This window comes from Cervus elaphus, chromosome 20 (assembly GCF_910594005.1).
Source record: "Cervus elaphus chromosome 20, mCerEla1.1, whole genome shotgun sequence".
Taxonomy (NCBI): domain Eukaryota; kingdom Metazoa; phylum Chordata; class Mammalia; order Artiodactyla; family Cervidae; genus Cervus; species Cervus elaphus.
Window position 1 is genome coordinate 135,652,158 of NC_057834.1, and position 12,412 is coordinate 135,664,569.

General features: G+C 47.6%; 1 protein-coding gene across 2 annotated transcripts in view; it reads right to left on the minus strand.

The window, feature by feature from the left end:
* Positions 1-10,266, minus strand: part of ASB18 (ankyrin repeat and SOCS box containing 18) — a 71,971-nt gene extending 61,705 nt beyond the window's left edge. For both annotated transcript variants that reach the window (XM_043878148.1, XM_043878149.1), the window contains exon 1: positions 10,023-10,266. In XM_043878148.1, coding sequence (XP_043734083.1) covers positions 10,023-10,227 — 205 coding nt within the window. In that variant the 5' untranslated portion in view covers positions 10,228-10,266. The remainder of the gene's footprint in view (positions 1-10,022) is intronic.
* Positions 10,267-12,412: the final 2,146 nt, after the last annotated feature.

Sequence of the window (12,412 nt, forward strand, 5' to 3'; positions counted from 1 at the left end):
TGTTGTCCCATAGCCCCTGTTCGTTTTATTTCCAATCGTTTTCCTTTCTGATCTTCAGGCTGGATACTTTCTTTTAATCTGTTTTCAAATTCACCGACTCTTTCTTCTGTCATCTTGGAGCTGCTGTTTGGCCCCTTATTGATGAGAACGCAGCCACCCCGGCTTCAAGGGAGGAATGGTGTTGTTCTTTCTCCAGCCGGGCCCCTTGTGTTGCCACAGGGACTCTGGTGGTAAAGGAGGACGGAAGTGGGTGCTTGCAGCTGGTCTCAGGGCACCAGTCTCTCCACCTCTATCCTTCCTACCTGTGCGAGACTTTAACGTTTTCCAGATTAGATGACCTCATTCCATTGCGGAATGGCTCCTCACTGCCTTTCCCAACACATGTAAACGCCTATGTCTAGAATCTGTGGCCTCGCACAATACAATCCCAACTTGCTCGCCCAGGGATTCCTCCTTCTCCTCTGACTTACACACCTTGTTTCCAGCCAGGTCCCACTTCCCTGGCGGGGGGTGGGCTGTATGCTGCACATCTGCTCCCTCTGTCCGGGCCCCTTCCTTTCCATCACAGCCCATCAGATGCACATTCATCTTTAAAGGGACAGTCCAGGAGATTTTTAGTGTCTTCCATATGTTGTTCTGTCTATTAATATTTACTATGTACGGCCACTAGGATGAGCCCAGACCCTTTTCAATGCCCAGGTTCTTGGCTTAGTATTTGGTACCAGGCTACGGGCAGTACATTTGCTGTTTCCAGTTGGTTTCCTTGGAATATTTATCCTGAGCAGGGTGTTTCATTGCAGGGACCACTGCCCTCCTGGAAAGGCAGAGAAGCACCTTCCCTCTCATCTTCCTTTCTTTTTGTTCTTTGGAACCCCTCCAGTGTGCTGGGGAATGATGCTAATAGAAGTGTGTCATCAGCATACATTATGTCTTTATTAGCCTGTTTCTCAATTTTGATTCTGAAAATATCCTGATTTAGTCTAATTGCAATTTCACCGTGTTCCACAGGCAGTGACGATTCATACCGGGGGAAGCTGAGACGTGACCCTGCAGGATTTTTCTTCCTGCCCATATGCTTTGAAGCTGGACCATTAGCTCCAAGGCATACATCTCATCTCATCACAGCGATTCAACCTGCTTCTGGGGAAAAAAAGAGCTTAGGGTGTGTGTCTGGTGGAAAGCAAAGGAATATCTTCATTCTAGGTGGTGGGAGACATTTTTCTGAAGCTAGAGCAAGGGCTGCTGCTGGAACTATTTTATTCCTAAATAATTTAACTATATTCAAAGATAATCTGATGTTATTGTAGGAAAGTGTATTTCTAATAAATTCCACTTGATCTGGGTGAATCAATTCAGGCAGCGCATAATTGAGTCTGTTAGCAAGGACTTTAGCAAGAATTTTGCAATCAGCGTTAATTAAGAAGATGGGACAATAATTTGTGCATAATTCCGGATCTTTTCCTGGCTTGTGAATCAAAGTAATAAGAGCAATGCTCCGGCTGGTGGTGGGATAGTGTCATTAGGTGTTGATTTATAAGTACTTAGAAAGGTTTAATTTCATTTTGCTTCGAGCAGGGTCTCCCTGCCCCCACACGCTCTGATCAGGGCTGCAGCCAAGACAGCAGAGCCCGTGTCTCCCCATCCTTCCTCGCCATCACTGACTTCCTGCTGTCCATTTTTGTTTTCTATTCTGCAGCCGAGACACCCACTCATTCACCCATTTTTTTTCCTTAATATTCTTATTATTTGTAAAGTATTTCTTAATACTATTTGAAAAGTGTTTCTTGATACTCTGAACTATTTGAAGTGATGGACTCCATGCTCTTGATGTCGTGTCTGCGTGCATGTGTGGCTGTATGTGTGTGTGTAATGTAAATTCTAAGAGTTGTCACAGCCTCCATGGGGACATTTTTCATGGCTCTTCCAGCTACATGTCTTGGGGTGGGTTTGTGTCAAGAACCCTTGACTGTAAGTCAGGGAACATACCTGGTTTGTGTGCTGCTCCTAATTGACTGTTGCCCTGTAAGGGAATGCGAGAACTCTGGTGTCCTGGTCTGTGAATGCAGCCATAGGACAATTATAGGCATGCAGCCTATAGGACAATTATAGGAATGCAGCCATAGGACAATTATAGGAACGCAGCCATAGGACAATTACAGGCAGGAATAGCTCTGGGTTTCCCCTTCTGCAGCTGTGGGACCTGAGATGTGGAACTCAACCTCTCTGAGCCTCATTTTCCTGTGCCAGGAAAATGGGAAAGACAGCAGTCCTTGGGAAACAGACCTACTGGAATCCTCACTACACGTGATTCCTCCATCATTGTCTCCACTTGGGGCTGCTTGTAGCATGGACTGGCTCTAGTCTGCAGACTTGTTCTCCTAACGATCAGAACAAGGCTGGCTCTGGCCCAGGCTGCTGCTCTTTGGTGATTCAACCTCATAAACCCACCTGTCACCAGGAGACACCTTTCCTGCCCATCTGACTTGGAGCCAACAGTTCCTATGAAAGTTGGGCCCATTCTACACACCCATGAAGGCAACAGGGTTTTTGTCCATCTCCCAAAATACCACATGTTGGTCTTAGAGTTCCAGTTTGTCCCATTTGGAAGCACCCTGAGAGATGACCCCACTAATCCCATTTTTTTTTTCTTTCTTTTTTTTTTTTTTGCTGCATGGTGTGGTTTGTGGGATTAATTACTTGACCAAAAATTGAACCCTGGGCCTCTGAGTCCTAACCACTGGGCTGCATGGGAATTCCCAACAATCCTATAGTTTTAAGTGAGGAAATTAGGGTTCAGATAGAAGAACAGACCATACAGGTTAAAGACCACACAGATAGTGGGAGAGCCAGGTTTGAACCCAGGTCACGTCACTGGCAGTCTCTTGTCTTGTCTATTACACTGTCGATGCACACGCGCTTGTCATTCATTCAAATGTGAGTCCTCCAAGGTGGGAGTTGTGCTTTTTTTAACTTACATTAAACTGTTGAGTTTTCCGTGGGGGACCTTCCCCTGCATGCAGAAGGAGGTGGGTGTAGCCCTGACCACATGGCATGCTAAATATCGAGCTGACTGAATGAAGAGTTGAATTCCACCAGCAGACTCCATTGGGCCCTTGTCCATCCTACGTTAACCCACACTTATTCTCCACCTATATGTGTGGCGGCATGAGCTCTCTTAATAAAAACCCAATTAGCATTTCTTTAACTTGCCTCCAGATGCTTAAATACCATTACCCCAAACACAACATAATGCCTCTAGTTTTTCTATTTCAATCAAGAATTCAAGTAGCATCTTGACTTGTATATAATATATCAGCAGCAAAATCATGGAATGCTGACATCCTTAATAATAGCAATTAGTAATCAGTTGTTTCTTAAGTAGTTTGATTACGCCAGTTACCAAATTGTATAGTTGATGCATTTGGGGGGCAAGCAGGGTCTCTCCACCCCTCCCCCGCCATCCTTTCTCCCTTGCTGTGTTCTCTCAAGTCAGTGAGCTGATAGGCGTTGCAAAGAGGTGAGGTCAAATAATTCCATTGTTGCTAATACTGAACAGCATAGACTTGGCTTTAGCAGAAAGCGGAATCAAATATTTCTTTGTGTAATGACTCATTCCAGTCATGTCTGTGGAAACGCAGACTGTGTCCACTGTTGCTAATACTAAACAGTACAAACTTGGCTTTAGCAGAAAGTAGAATCAAATATTTCTTTGTGGAAAGAGTTCACTCCAGTCGTGTCTGTGGAAGTGCAGACTGTGTCCACCTGGCTGAATGTTAGCAAAAGAGTTTGGCCTGCCCATGCAGGCAGGCCATCCAGACTTTGAGCCCTTCTTAGACTTCCCGGGTGGCTCAGTGGTAAAGAATCTGCCCGCCCATGCAGGAGGTGCAGGAGACACAAGTTCGATCCCTGGGTCAGGAAGATTCCCTGGAGAAGGAAATGGCCACCCACTCCAGTATTCTTGCCTGGAGAATCCCATGGACAGAGGAGTCTTGTTGGACACAAAGAGTTGGACACCACTGAATGACTGAGCACACACACAGAGGGCTAAGACCTTCTGCCTGGCTCTGGACACCAGGCAAAGGTCTTGACCTCAAGGAGGTCATATTTGAGAATGAAACATTCAGTGGGTATAAAGATTAGCTCAGCAAGGTTTTGTGTTTCAGAAACGGAGACTGAGGGCTTTGTGCTCTCCTGGTGGGAGGAGGTGGGTCTGTGTGTTGGGTGGGCAGAGTGGGCTTTCTAGAGAAGTGACCTTCTACAGGATCTAGGAGAAACAGTGGTCTAGGTGAGCCTGGGTTTTGTCCTGGCAGGGAGGTTTTTGTTGGGAGTGGGTAGGTGGGAAAGACGAGGGAGCAGATTGGGGATGAACTGGAGCTGAGGCTTGTTCCCCTCATCACACACACACACACACACACACACACACACTGCCCAGCTCCAGGACAACCTCCTTGGTTCCTCACAGCAGGCCAATCTGAGTCTGACTGGGACTGAATGCCCGCTAGAGACTTCCATGCACTTCCCTGCCCCACGGGGCATCCCAGGTACATCTTTGCAGGACAGCAGGCAGCTTCCCAAGGGCACAGGTGAGTTGCATGTTTAAGGGAAAACCTGACTGAGGCCCACTCTTCTGCCCCATGGCCAGGCAGGGCAAGTATTTTTGGCACTTTGCCCTGTTATCTGCCGAGGCTGAATTTTGAAGTTCCTTTGTCCTCTTCCCCCTGCAAGGGGCCCCATGTACACCTGAAGGGCTCTCTAGAACATGTCATTCCTGCCATTTTCCTGGCTGGTACCTCTTTTCCCTATGCTTTTACTGGGATGCTGACATGGATCTGCAGAAATAAATAATAATTATTTTTTTCTGCTCTATTTTGCAGGAGTAATAAGCTCACACACGAGCATGGGGATCTCACTGAGCAAAACATGGTCCCTGGATATTTATGTTGACAAGCAGAAAGAATGGCTACTTATCTTACTGTTGCAAATTATCATCCTGTAAATAGTACTCGGAGTTCTTTCAACCAAGGCTATCCTTGGGATGGACGATTGAGCCTCCCTTTCCCCTGAAACGCCTTTCAGCCTGATCGTTGGCCCTGTGTTTCCTGGTCTGGGGGCATCTTCAGAGCCCGCCCCTTGCTGGGTCCCTCCCCGTCTTTCTGCTCATCATCCCTTGGTCTTTGCCTTCCTCCTTGGGAGAACTGAAATTCTTTCCTGTATCCACTCCCAATGCGTGCAGCATTTCAAGATGTTGCCCCAAGTTCTGACCACTCGCCACACATTCTAAAGCCCCCACGTGTCCGTCTGAATGCAAACGGCTGTTGTTCCTCTGAGGTGTGTTGCCCGACGACTCACAATTACCCCTCCCCTGGAAAAGAGCCCGTTTACTCCCACACTCTGGAAAAAGGCAGCATCATTCCATTTTAGGCCGAGACAGTGAGATTTGGGGATCATGGCTTGAGAGAAGCGTGGAGCTGGATGGGGCCTCAACAGTGATTCTAGCCATATTTCCCAAAGAGTGTCTGCAAACCACCAATCCCTCCCCCAAACCTGCCAACTCCCACGCCACCCCCCTACTGCTGGTGAAACCACGCAAGCCTTTACCCTGTCCTCCAGCATCCTCCGACAGCATGGGTCTCCAGGGACCACGTCCCAAGTCTGCTCCTCCATGGAGTTTTGCTCAGGGACCCCTGCTTGGGAAGCAGTAATCAAACCTCACGCACTAGTGACAAGTAAAGGCCCTGACTCAGAGAGGGAACGCGACTTCTCTGAGGCCACACAGGTCATGGGCGGCAGAACCCAAGCTTCCCGCTGGAGCATTTCACTCCAAGGCTCCTTGAGGCGCCTGACAGGCTACCTGTGACGACCCCGGGTGGGCTCTGCACTCCTGGGGTGCCATCCTCTGTGTTATTCCTGTTTCCAGTCTCCCCTCGTTCTGCTGGGTTCATAGCAAAAGCTCAAACCTCGTCACAGTCATAGATCCTTCTGATTTCTGTCTGACTTGGTGTCCCTGTCCTCTACTCCCCGCTAAGTCTTTCCCAGCGTTTCTCAGCTTTGTCACTTATCTCTGTCTGTCACTTACCTAGCCCACTGTCTGGACCTGGGCGCCCGCTTTCCATCACCTCCTAACTAGATCTTCTTTCCTAACCTGTCATGTTGCCTTCAAATCCTATTCTCACACGTCAGCTGCCTCATGCATCTCCACCCCAGGTTCAAGCCCAGACTGCTTCCCCTGCAATAAAATCACTGGTAACAGGATGTGCCCTAAGGCCATGCGCTTAATCATTCAGTTACCAGCATCCTGATACGAAAACAACCCAGAACAAGCCCAAGTCCTTACAGCCTGTCAGCAGCACTGACCTGTCCCTGCCCTTTTGAATTGTGCCATTGGGCAGGGAGAAGAATATACGGGTGTGATTTAGAACCTATAGGTTCACTGCGGGAGGGAATAGGGCTCCCTTCACACAAATTTCATTGGTTTCAAGTGCGCAGTAAAAAGGTGGGGATAAAAAAGGTGGCACAGGGAAATCAGCAACGTGAAAATAAACGATATTTTACTTTTTGTTGGATAGGCTAGATTTTTATCCTGGATTAGTAAAAATATGTTATTAATACTGAGAGATTTAGCTATTTAAAATAGTAAGATGTTACCTGTAATTTCTATTAACGTGTAGCTCTGACTGTGTGTCCTATTGTGAAAATATTTCTGCTATTTAATAAATGAATGGAAAGAACAGATTGGACTTCCCTGGTGGTCCAGTGGTTATGAATCTGCCTGCCAATACAGGGGACACAGGTTCGATCCCTGGTCAGGGGAGATCCAAGGGAACGCCAAGAGGCCAAGGGGCAAAGAAGACCATGCACCACAACTGCTGAGCCTGCGCTCCAGAGCCGTCCTGGAGCAGCTCCTGAAGCGGGAGGCCTAGAGCCCGCCCTCCGCAACCAGAGGAGGCACCGTGGTGAGAAGCCTGTGCGCCGAAACTGCAGAAACCCAGAGGTCAGCAATGAAGACCCAGCGCACCCCAGAATGAAGTGAATAAAGAAAGAACAAATTAAGGTTGCTGTTGGGCTTCCCTGGTAACTCAGACGGTAAACAGAATCTGCCTGTAAGGTAGGAGACTCGGGTTCGATCCTTGGGTTGGGAAGATCCCTGGAGAAGGGAATGGCTACCCACTCCAGTAATTTTGCTTGGAGAATTCTATAGACAGAAGAGCCTGGCGGGGTCGCAGAGTTGGACATGACTGAGCGACCAACACACACACACACACACACACACACACACACACACACATATCTGTTGTTAAAGAACAAGAAATGAAATTTTAACTCAGGGACTTCAAATATACAAAGCCCTAACCCCCTGGGATGGGTTTGTGAAAGAGGAGCGGGTACTCGCTCCAGCCAGAATCCCGGCAGAATGCAGGTGGCGGGGATCCAGGGCATCTCGCGGGCACGCAGGGCTCAGGGAAGCGATGGGGTCTCCAGAGGCACCCTGGGAGGCCCACTGCCTGTGTCTGAAGGGGCAAGCCCAGAGGTAAGAGCTGACACCTGGGGGCTGAGCCTTCGGCCCAATGTTGAAGCCAGATCACAGGGGCCCTCTGGCAGGGACAGGTCCCCAGAGCAAATACTCTGCCCTCCCCGCTCCTCGCAGAGCCTGGCTTTAGCTGCACCCATCAAGGGGTCAGAGAGCTTGGGGCCAGGAGGACGCGATTCACCAAGTCACCCCAGGAGCGGGCACTGGGCAGTGGGCAGGCTGGTTCGGGAGGGCAAATGCAGAACCTAGAGCTCAGCACCCCTGGGAAGCGCAGGGGAGGAGTTCAGAGTCCCCTCCACGCCCCAGTGCAGGCTTCTGGATTGATGCCGGTACCGTCTGCGTTCTCGGTGAGGACCCGGCCCATCCAGGCAGAGCTAAGGTCGGAACAGAGGCGGAGTGCTCTCTGGGCACACGGTTGCTGGGCCCTCGCCCTGACTGGGGCCCAGGTATCAGAAACACCGCGGAAAAGAAGAAGCAGGAGCTGGTTTCTCCCTAAAGCCTTCTGCAGGTTGCTTATACCCCCAGTGAAAGGCAGCACAGGGGAAGCGGAGGTGGTGGAGGGGTGAGGAGGGCTGGGGGAGGGAGGAGCAGAGGGATGACCACCCCCTCGGAAGTGCCAGGCTCCAGTCTTGCTCGGAAGCGCCAGGCTCCAATCATGCCCAGAAGTGCCATGCTCTGATCATGCCCGGAAGTTCCAGGCTCTGATCTTGCCCTTCATCACATTATAGCTCCACTCGCCAGCACCAAGGGCCCAAGTGTGTTCCCTTTTGGTGCCCTGCCTGCATGAGTGAGCACGTGTTTGTGTGTGTGTGTGATGGTACACGCGCATGCAATGGTACACATGTGTGTGCACTCACACACATATGTTGGGAAAGGATCTGTCTCGTGTGGGGAGGGGAGCCATGCACATCCCTTAGGAGTCAAGACAGACTTGCGGAGGGCACACTTGACAAGCTGGGAAGCAGCCTGGTACAATTAAAAGTTAATCTCAGGTCAGGGAAAATATTTTCAGCAAGTGTGGCAACGGTATTATATCTATGAAGGAGACCTACAAAATGTCAAAAAAGGTATAAAGACATGAGGAGATATTGCCCAAGGACCTGACTAGACAAGTCACATGTGAACAGGTCTGCAAAGAAAACCCAAACCCTGTGGATAAGGCTTGGTCCTGAGCAGTAAAGAGAGGGCGGGTGAGTAAGCATTAGAGAAGGGCCAGGGTACGCTGGCTAAATTGGAGATTTAAATGTGAGTATTAATCACCCGTAATGTTCAGGGTGGGATGTGACACACACACTCACTGATGGAATAGAAATCCTTTCAGAGAACAATTTGGAAAATTTATTCTTGTCCCAGGAATACTGCTCCTAAGAATTTATCCTAAGGACACAACCCTGAATAAGAAAAAAAGCATATGAATGCTAATAAAGACACTAATTACAGTATTATTGATAGTAAAAATGTAAACGCACAGTCCCTTCTTGTAGGAATTTGGTTTAAGCATTTCGTGGTTAATCACCTCAATAGGTGATTGAAATTAAGAAGACCAGGTAGCAACATGGCAAACACTTTAGGTATATTAACTCAATAGAGCAGAGCACAAAACTATATCTACCCCACGAACGTAAGTCGAGGGAACTTACACATGCAAACAGGCTAGCTCAGAAAAAGAGTGGGGAAATGAGAAGAGGCCCTGTGTTGGGATGCTGACGCCATAGTTTAATTTTTCTCTTTTTAAACTTTTTGTACTGCTTTAATTATTGCCTGTGTAATACACAGATATATACTGCGTGTGTGTGTGTGTGTGTGTGTGCATATGTATAAGGCCTTCCCTGGTGGCTCAGATGTTAATGAATCTGTCTGTAATGTGAGAGACCTGGGTTTGAACTCTGGGTTGGGAAGATTTCCTGGAGAAGGGAATGGCAACTCGCTCCAGTATTCTTACCTAGAGAATTCCATGGACAGAGGAGCCTGGCGGGCTACAGTCCTTGGGGTTGAAAAGAGTCGGACACGACTGAGCAGCTAACACACACATACGTGTGTATACATAGTATATATAAATATATATATATATATAATACATGTATATACTTATAGTATACCTTATATGTATATCTATCTGTATGTATACTATATATATTTATATACATGGTACCTATATATATTATTTATTCCCTAAGATGCCATGGAAAAACTTGAAGGAACATTTTGGCCAACCTAGTATATGTATATGAATACTGTGTATATACATAGTAAATATGTGTATACATACTATGACATTTAGCTATATGCTATGATACATACTGTATATACACACAGGTATATGCTATGTACATATATGTATACACAATATAGGCAGCGTGTACGTATGTTTATAAATAGTAATCACAGAGCTGGCCATGTATCGTTCTCCTGTTTCAACCATCCGCCCTCCACACTCCAAAGCCCACCCCTTGCGCGTGCACAGTGGGGAACCCAGCAGATACTTGGCGGTTACCTACGAGCACCCCGGGGGGCAGCGGGGCCGAGGGGTCCTTCATCCAGTCGTCGTTGGCCAGTTCTATCACGGCGTCCACGTGCCGAACGTCAGCGCAGATCAAGTCCCTCAGTCTCGCCTCATCCCTGCCTTCCAGGGCTGACTTTAATTTCCTTACGAAATCTGAGTTGACCGGGTAATCGGGAAGGCGATCAGAGATCGACATTGTACTGTCGCCTGTGTGTTAACCAAATCGTTCTTCTCAACTGAGTCCAAAGCCAGCAGCTGTGTGGCCAGGGCTGTGGGCGTGCCTATAAATAGAAGAAACTGGTCAGCTACAGCCCCGGGGACTGGCCACATGCCAGCAGCCCTCCCCGCTCCCTTCCACAGGGAGACGGGAATTAATCTCCCCAAGGCCTCCGATAGCATCCTAGAGAGGGGGCCAGTAAAGGCGTCTGTGAGTGGGAGAAGCAGAGAGCACAGGTTGTAAAAAGTCAAGCTGTCCAGGGCACTGCTGATCAACATCTTTTGTCAAAGTGAGACTCTGTCCTGAATGTTTAAAATCCTTTTCCTTAAGATTGGGCTTGCAAATATCTGTGCTGTTGAAAGGAACATTTTCTAGCGTTCTATTAATACACCACTGTACCTCTTCACTTCATCTAAATAGAGAGTCTGGTTGACTATAAATTGACCTGACTTGAAACTGAGGAGAATGCAGGGAACTCTTTGGTTTCTAAATTCAGAGGTGGACTGGCTGGTCCGGAGAAGACAAGGTTGTCACATAAGTGAACGCAGACGAGTAACCTAAGTGTGAGCGGCAGCCTCTGTACTTCTTAAGGATGCTAACCTCGGCTTAAAGCATCCAATTCCATGCCCAATGGAAGTGCAGGGCACTGATGCTGGTCTCTGGGCATTCCTTGGGGATAAGGGGCTTCCCCCCCATAACCTCTGTCTCTAGGGGTCCTGTATCTCCTCCATCAACCTGGGCACAAAACACAGCTACTCCAGAGGTGCCTGGGTACTCTGATGAACTGAGGGGCCCCGGCTGGGCCGTTTAGCTTAAAAGTTAATTTTTGCTTACGTTAAAAATTGGAATATACCAAACACATAATACTGTGCAAGTTCAAGGTGTAGGTTATGTTGATTTGATGCATTTATATATTGTGATACGATTGTCATCGTACTGTTAGCTGACACCTCTGTCATGTTACAGATTTGCAAGTTTTTTTCTTTTTTTGTGGTGTAGATACTTAAGTTTTTTGAATCTCTTAGAAAGTTTGATGTTCATGTATAGCACTGTTGTCTATTATCACCACCCTGTGTGCGAGATCTCTAGGACTTACTTATTCACTGGTTGCAAGTTTGTGCCCTCCAGTGATATATCTTCTCTGCCCTCACCTAGTTTTTTTCTTTTTCTATATTTAAAATTAAAAAAATTAAACAGTTTTTCAGTTGAAATGTAGTTGGTTTATGATGTTGTGGTAGATTCTGGGGCACACAGAGTGATTCAGTTATACATATATTGGTATTGTGATCAGTCGTGTCCGACTCTGTGCCGATCCCATGGACTGTAGCCCACCAGGGTCTTCTGTCCGTGGGATTTTCCAGGCAAGAATACTGGAGTGGGTTGCCATTTCCTCCTCCAGGGGATTCCTCCTGACCCAGGGATTGAACCCGCCTCTCTTGTGTCTCCTGCATTGGCAAGTGGGTTCTTTACCACTGCACCACCTGGGAAACCCATACATAAGATTTGGGGGAAAAATCTGAACTAATTTTTGGCCAATCCAGTATGTATGTATGTACTCATATGGCTTTTATAGAGACCCCTTCAACTTGTGTCTCAGTCTTGCCACCTCTTTCTTTTCTGTCTCCCCATGTGATGGTTAATTTTATGTGTGAACCTGGCTGGGCCATGCTACCCCAGATACTTGGTCAAACATATTCTGGATGTTCCTGTGAGGTTTTTTGATAAGATTAATGTTTAAGTTGGTGATCTTTGAGTAAAGCAGATGACCCTTCATAACTTGAGTGGGCTTCATCCAATCAGTTGCAGACCTTCATAGAACAAACACTGATGCCCCCCAAGCAAGAAGGGATTTTGCAAGCAGACAGCCTTTGGACTAGACCTGCAGCTCTTCCTGGGTCTCCAGCCTGCTGACCTACCCTTCAGGTTTTGGACTCACTAGTTGCCACAGTTATGTGAGTTGATTTCTTAAAAAATAAATCCTGTGTATCTTTATTTTAAGGCTATATATATACACACACAGTCCCCCCGCATCCTCTTGCTTCTGTTTCTCTGGAGAACCCTGAATAACACACCCCTCTCCTCTCAGCTTCTCTGCAGGACTTTGCAGCTTCTGTTCCATATGCTGATGCTTTTCCCTGACACGTCTACATCTGTATTTGAGGAG